Raw genomic sequence first — 7,998 nt, 5'->3', positions numbered from 1 at the left:
AATAATAATAATAATAATAATTAAATCTTAAATCCTTCTATTATTTTATCTTTTTTTACAAATTTATTAAACCTTAAAACATAATTTCTTAATTAAGAAATTATTTTTATTGTAAAAAATAAATCACATAATTTAAGCACATGTATGAAAGTATAAAATAAAATAAATAAAATTAATTAAAAAAATAATAAACAAATTGAGAAAAATATGTTCGAAAAATCATAAACCCTAGCTGCTAAATTCTAGTCCCTAAATTCTCAACAACAAACTCTAAACCTTAATCCCCAATCCAAAATCCCTAAATTCTAACTCAAATCTTATACCATAAATTTTAAACTACAAATCTAAATAAAAAATACTAAATAAATAACCTTTAACCATAAATTGCTAATTCATAAATTCTAAAGCATAAATCACAAGTTCTATTCTATTAACAATAAATATTAGTTTCTTAACTCTAAATCCTAAATAATATCATACATAATAAAATATTAATAAAAATATTTTGTATCACTTTTTTAATTAAAAATACTAAAACTTTAATATTTATTGTATATAATCTTTTAAATTAAAAAATTTCTAGAAATTTAAAAAAAAAATTATTTTTGCTAGTATTTTGTGATTTGATAATTTTAATATTTTCTTTTTTTATAAAAAAATTGAAGAGCATAATAAATACAAAGTTTAAAAGAATAGTAAATTTTTAAGAAAATAAAACTAAAAGAAGAATATATATAGGATTTAAAAACAATGATAATTCATATTAATAAATTGATTGAAGGCTAAAATTATGTATATGTCCTGAATAAAAATTAGTTATATGTCTATTCTATGTTAATGTATGTTAGTCTATTTACATAATTTAATTTGTATGGCCAAAAAAAAAAGAATACAATTTATGAAAATTATAGGTATACATCTATAAATGATTTTATGACTACTAGCTAAACAATAGAAGAAGATTTTAGATTAATTTTAATATTATTTAATAAATCCTTTGAAACAAAATTATCCTCACATAAAAATTAGAAAATCGTTTACTCATTACAATATTAGATTTGACATTTTGAAATATTAGGTTTTAGTAGAAATTTTTTAATTTAAAAAATTGTATACAATAAATATTAAAATTTTAGTATTTTTAATTAAAAAAGTGATACAAAATATCTTTATTAATATTTTACTATGTATGATATTATTTCGAATTTAGGGTTAAGAAATTAGTATTTATTGTTGATAAAATAGAAAGTGTGATTTATAATTTTGAATTTATGAGTTAGCATTTATAGTTAAAGGTTATTTATTTAGTATTTTTTATTTAGGTTTGTAGTTTAGTGTTTATGGTATATGATTTAAGTTAGGATTTAGAGATTTTGAATTGAGGGTTAAGGTTTAGAGTTTGTTGTCGAGAATTTAGAGGGTTTAGGATTTAGCAGCTAGAGTTTATAATTTTTCGAACATATTTTTTTTAATTTGTTTATTATTTTTTTATTAACTTTCTTTATTTTATTTTAGACTTTTATATATATGCTTAAATTATGTGATTTATTTTTTATAATAAAGATAATTTCTTAATTAAAAATTTGTATTTTAAGGTTTAATGAATTTGTAAAAAAAAAAAGATAAAATAATAGAAAAATTTAAGATTTTATCTTTATTTAATTATTAATAACTACTTAATATTTCCAATACAACTCCTGCTACTACTGCTGTTCTGTAATTTGTGTTTCCTCCTGCAACAATAATAGCAATACGTGTCCAATTCTTCTTGTCACCACCTCATTTCAGTAGGTATTGAAAAAATTTTGTTTCAGCACCGTAGCACTCGCCTAATTATAAAGGATAAAGTATTATTTTAACACGTTATCGTTAGACTAAATTTTTAAAATATTTTAAACAAAGTTAATATTCTTTTTTATTATCATTTTTTTAATTAGAGACAAAAATAGTCATTAATGATTATAGTAGCGATGACACATTACAGTTATTTAAAAATAAAAGTAATTTAAAAATAGATAATAAATATTCAATTTAGTCCCTAAATTTATACGTAAATTTATCTTTAAAATTTCAATGGTTTTTATTTAATCCTCAAATTTTGCGAATGTGATTTATGTTAGTCTCTAAAATAATTTTTGAATTTCAATGGTTTTTATTTAATCCTCAAATTTTGCGAATGTGATTTATGTTAGTCTCTAAAATAATTTTTGACGCACAAACATTAACAGAACACTAACGTGAACAGTCAGATGTCACGTTAGACTCTGTCCAACTTCATTTTTGTTTTGACACTCAAATTTTCTAAAATGAACTTCATAAGTAATATTTATTAAAACTATTTTTTCTAAAGCAAGTGATTTGATGTTGATAATGGGCTATTTGAGTGTCATAATAAAAATGGCATTCATTTACAAATTTTAGCATGACATTTGGTTGTCCATGTCAGAGCTTTATTAAAATTTTTGTGCAAAAAATTATTCTGGAACTAATGTAAGTCATCACATTTACAACATTTGGAGACTAAAAAAAAGTAATTAAAAATTTAGAGAGTAAATTAGAGTTCGCATACAAATTTAATGACTAAATTAAGTATTAGTCTAAATCATTTAATAAAACCGTGTTATTAAATATTACATTAGATAGTCATTATAAAAATCAAACAATATTTTAAAATTTTAAAATTATATTATTAGTGTATCAAAAATATTTTTTTTTGAACTAATATTGATTTCAATTAATGTTATGCACACCACAACACAAACTTAATGAACATATGGGTTTTATTATTATTATTATTATTATTAGAGGTTTAATTAAGTTTAATTTGTACAGATCCATCTTCAAAGGCACCATATTCCCACATCTTGTATCACCCACAAAGTGGGCTATGTGTGAAAGCTGATCAAAACTACAACCGAATTGAACTTGGTGATTGTAAAAAAGCAAGTGGGTGGAATCAAGAGGGAGACAAGATCAAATTGAATGGAGATCATTGTTTGAAATCTCTTGGAACAGAAGGTGATCCTGCTGTTCTCTCATCTGATTGCTCATCATCAAGTGACTTAAGTAGTTCTTGGAAGTTCATATCTGATTCTGGTTTGCATTTACAACACAACAATACTGGATTGTGCTTAGACAAAGATAGAAACTCATCAATATTAGTCACAAATAAATGCATTTGTATTGGAGATGATACTGGGTGTTTGGATAATCCCCAGAGTCAATGGTTTCAACTGGTTCCAACAAATGTTGAATAATTATATATTGTCATAGAGGCCATTATGTGGAGAACATTATCATCCTCCATTGGACGTTAGTGTTTTATTCATATTTATAAAAAATGAATACATTCATTATATTCTCTTATCATTTGTTAAATGAAAATAGCCTAAAATTAGGAAGTCATTATTTCACCATTTTAGAGCGAGCCTAATCCACGATGATAAAAATTTTGAAAGAAAAACAATATCCAATATTTCAATAAAAGTTCAATCAGTCAATTTTATTTTTTTTTATCAATATCAGTTAAATTTTTTAATTTTAAATTTTAAATTTTGTATCCTAACTTTTAGTCTAAATTATCAACTAGATTTCGGTTCAATTTGACCAATCAATTTATGCCAATTTTTCCAATTCTAAAATATTTTTTTCATATAGTTTTCTATACAAATCAAACCGCACTTTTCATTAATTTTTAATCCAACCGATCCGTTCGAATTGATTTTTAGAATCCTTGATTTATTCATAACGCACATGTCACACACTTAAATATTGTAATTGATGGTAATCAATGGCTAAAAGAAGATGGAGGTTGAATTTTAGCTTTCCTTTTTGCAGAATATTGCTTTTACTTTTCCAATGAATTTTAGGAGATATTTTAACTTTTTGTCTCGTAACAAGTTAAGAGACATTTTTGTTTTGTCTCGTAATAATAAATTGAGAGATATTTTTCATTTTGTCTCCCAAGAACCAAAAACAGAGAAGAGATAATCACACCAAAATGTATCCTGGTTCAGCTGACAAGTGCAATGTAGCATACATCCAGTCTTCATTACAACAGTGACGAAATTTCACTATCTTTAACAGATTATAATCACCAATTTCTTTTCCTAGGATCTACCCAATCTTATTTGGGACAAATCCATATTCTAACCCCAATCTGAACTTGGCTTGGACTGAAACCAAACTTTCACCAGCAAAGTACTAACCTAACTTGTAAGAAAATTCTCACAGGATCATGACACACAATATACAGATGTACAAAGAAACTCTGATATATCTATGCCTTTTTCTCTAATTTTGATCACTACCTTTTTTCTTTCACCGCCTTTTTCTTACAAATCTCACTATATTTGCCTTTTAACCATGAGATTCAGATAGACAAAACTAAGAAAAAGAAAACAAAATGAACACCATTGAAGGAGAAGTACTCAGGAAGCTCGGGTAACTATGAGAACTCTGTGTTTTCACTTTCTTTCTTTGATCTCAACATTTGGCCGTTCACCCTTAATATAGAAGGGGAAGCTTCCAAGGTTGAAACCCCAACCCAACAACTTCTTCTCCTACCAAAGAGTAGCAGCGGCTTCATCAGAAGGGGATTGAGAAAACCGAGGTTGATGCATGCAAGCTTACCTCATCACTCTCACCATTTTTCTTCAAACTTCTTCCATCTTGGTCATTGATCTTGACTTTGACCCCAAAAATAGATTATGATCGTTGATGAGTTTCTGACTTTGGACAACTTCAAACTTTTCATTTTTGTTTTTTCCTTTCTTGAGGTTCAGACGCTATCTTCCTCTTGGAGGAACAAAAATAGGAATGAACTTTTATCAAGCTAGATCTTCTTCTTGACAGAGTCGGATTGCTTCTTTTTTGGCAATAAAAATCTTGAAATCTTTCACCAAAATCTTTCTTTCTGGAGTAAAGATCTTCTTTAGACTTTCTTTTTCATAGTCTTTTTCATCTGATATCTTATTCTTTAATGATTGAAGTGACCAAAGCAGAGGAGAAAAAAAGAGAGAAAAGAAAAAACTTTCGGTGGAAGCATTAATTGGAATTAAATCAAATTGAATTTTCACTTCTATTCCCTAATACATAAAGCAACGTGTAAAACCGTAGCTTAATGACTTTGGGTTTCTTTCTTTCTTTGATTCGTCCATTTTAGTTTATGGGCTTGTGACTTTGTCCTCTGGAGGATCTCTTTCTCTTTTAATATTCAACCACTATTTATAAAATAAATTTTGTGTAAGGCTTGTCATTCAATAATCAAATTGGGCTTCATTACATTTTAGCCAAATATTGAAAACTAATTTACTTTCTGCACACTTAAACAAAAATTATCAAACAACCTATTAAAAATTATTAAATAAAAATTCTTAATAATAATTTTTTAATTTATATTATAATAATGTTTGATCATTATATAAATTTTTCAAACTCAACAGTAATTTTTTTTACTTTTCTATATATATTTTATTAGAGATATGATTATTCATATTGATTTTTCCTATCAATTTAAACTTTGAAAATGAATGATTTCATGATATAGTATCAAAACTCTACGTCCAATCCTTAATGAACTTCAAAAATAAAAAAAATGACATAAAATAAATAAAAGAAGAAGAAAAAGACTTATGTAAAAATAATACAAACATAAAAGAAGCTCTTACTTAAGAAATATTAAAAATATAATTATTTATAGTATCTCTTCGCTTAAACTTTTAGAATAAGTGATTTTATAATACATTTAAATAGCCTTTAAATCCAATTTCTTTTTTTGTTTTTGTTAGATAAATCCATGTCCTTATATAACTAGTCATAGGATTATTGGCGCTCATGTTAATTTCCAAAAGCTTCCACACAAAAGGAAGTATTTAAACAAACTACTCTAAATAAAAACCACGAGCAGCGCATGGACATATAGCGTCTAACAAAAACATCAATCGTTGTCTACAAAAGTTTTCTTCCTATACAATATCTTGGTAATATCTTTTCTCAACCAAAAGGGTGAAAAAATCATATTGCTCACTTGGCATGTCGACAAAACAAAAAGAGATTCACTCAGGATATTTTTGTCCTCTAGTATTTAATATAATACCGTATTGCTTTATTTTGATATTAGAAAAAGTAGTTCATTAGGTAGCACAGCAACGACCCAACAAAACTTCGTACAAATCAAATTTGAATTAATTAAGATCATTAAGATTTTAAAAATAGTTATGTAATATTTAAACAACTTTTAATCCTAAGTAGTTATACTAAGACAATAGACAGAGAAAGAAAGATTAACAAAATATGTATTATTTGAATTTCGTTATCATTTTTTAGAGTTATAGATATCGGAAAAGCTCTGCAATGGCTTGTATGCTTTACAAGTTTATTAAATAATAAATTTAAAATACTCGCTCCTCCAGCTACGTTGATTACACGCGCTATATAATATGCCGCGTATATCTAACTTCCAAATTTAAAATATTTGTTTCTTTCTTCGTTTTCGTTATTTTGAGATTTGGTTGTTCTTCTTCTCGCGCGTTTTCCTCATTCTTCTCCATCGATCTTTTCCTCTTCTTTTCTCACTGGTATGTTCTTCGTTTACGTTCTTTTTTTCTCTCTCTGCAACTCGAGCTTCGTTTTCTCTCTTGATTTGTTGTTTTCTGAAATCAAAGTTCGAACTCGTTTTGAAGATAATGGATCCTTCAAGCTCAGATTCTGCGCTGAATCCAGGCGATGTGGATTATGAATTTGAATCTAACGAAGTTCCTGAGGTTTGATTTACAGTAATTTGTATAGCATTGTGTAGTTTAAAAATTGCCGAACATTGACAGTGAAAGTAACATGTTAACATGAATCTGTCGATTCAATGTATTATTTGTGATTAATTACCTGGAATTTATAGCAGACGCTCGGGTGTAGATCAATTTCTTCTTTGGGTGTATTTTAGCTATAAGTGTGGGTGTATATACACTTTACTTTTAATTGAGTTGTTGTTGTTCAGGTGTATTATATCAGACATGATTGGGTGTGTTTTTAGTTTTTGACATGGTGTATTCTGCAGCCTGTGTATTGACAGTTTATGGCTTTAAAGGTCATTCTGTAGTTGAGTTGTTTCGGTTCGGGTGTATCATATAAGACATGATTGGGTGTATTTGTATCATATCTATGGGTGTATTCACAGTTCTGACACGGTGTATTGTGCAGCCTCTCTCGGTTGTTGATGACGAGCTTGTTCCGAAGGTCGGAATGACCTTTACCACCCTTGAAGATGCCGGAAAATTTTACAGGAACTACGCCAAGGCTGCAGGTTTCTCTACAAGAGTTCGGTGCACAAATAGGAAGGGAAACGAGATTAAGAATCAACTGATTACATGTAGCAGAGAGGGAAAATGGAAATCTAAAATATCTCCAACCGAGAAGACCAATCCGACAGCCGGTTTAAACTGTCCTGCAAGAATTTATATACACACATTGAAGGATGTCGGTGCTTGGATCATTTCAAAGGTTGTGCTGGATCATTCACACCCCTGCTGTCCAAGCAAAGCAGAGATGCTCAAACAGCACAGGGAACTAAGCATGTCCATTCGTCGTACGATAGAGAATAACGACGAGGCCGATATCAGACCAAGCAAAACCTACCAATCATTTGTTGCGGCTGCCGGGGGTCACCGCGAGTTAAATTTCATCGAAAAGGACGTGAGGAATTACATTACCAGGGAAGTGCGGAATGTTTCCGAACAAGAAGATGCAAAGGAATTCGGGAAATATTTCTTAAGAATGAAAGAGAAGAATCCGAATTTCTTTTTTGAGCTCAAACTCGAGGAGGATCAATCGATTAAGCTGGCCTTTTGGGCCGACGCAAGAAGCAGAGCAGCCTGTGAGTATTTCGAAGACGTCATTTCGTTCGACACCACCTACAATACAAACAGGTAACAAACTGTCCCTGTTTATGATGCTAAATTAATTTATTTCTACGAATCCGCAGCAGAGGTGTATATTGGCCGT

General features: G+C 28.4%; 1 protein-coding gene across 2 annotated transcripts in view; it reads left to right on the top strand.

The window, feature by feature from the left end:
• LOC110280597 (glycosyl hydrolase 5 family protein-like) overlaps positions 1–7,998 on the top strand; it is a 25,230-nt gene that overhangs the window by 2,805 nt on the left and 14,427 nt on the right. Inside the window, exon 3 of one of the 2 annotated variants that reach the window (XM_021141704.2) lies at positions 2,833–3,272. The exons of the other annotated variant lie outside the window; for it this stretch is intronic. Coding sequence (XP_020997363.1) covers positions 2,833–3,257 — 425 coding nt within the window. The 3' untranslated portion in view covers positions 3,258–3,272. Of the gene's footprint in view, positions 1–2,832; positions 3,273–7,998 lie in introns of those variants that run through there. 2 annotated transcript variants of the gene reach the window in all.

Source organism: Arachis duranensis, chromosome 4, assembly GCF_000817695.3.
Source record: "Arachis duranensis cultivar V14167 chromosome 4, aradu.V14167.gnm2.J7QH, whole genome shotgun sequence".
NCBI classification, from domain to species: domain Eukaryota; kingdom Viridiplantae; phylum Streptophyta; class Magnoliopsida; order Fabales; family Fabaceae; genus Arachis; species Arachis duranensis.
The sequence above is the reverse complement of the archived record's forward strand: the minus strand, read 5'-3'. Positions and strand labels throughout refer to the sequence as shown.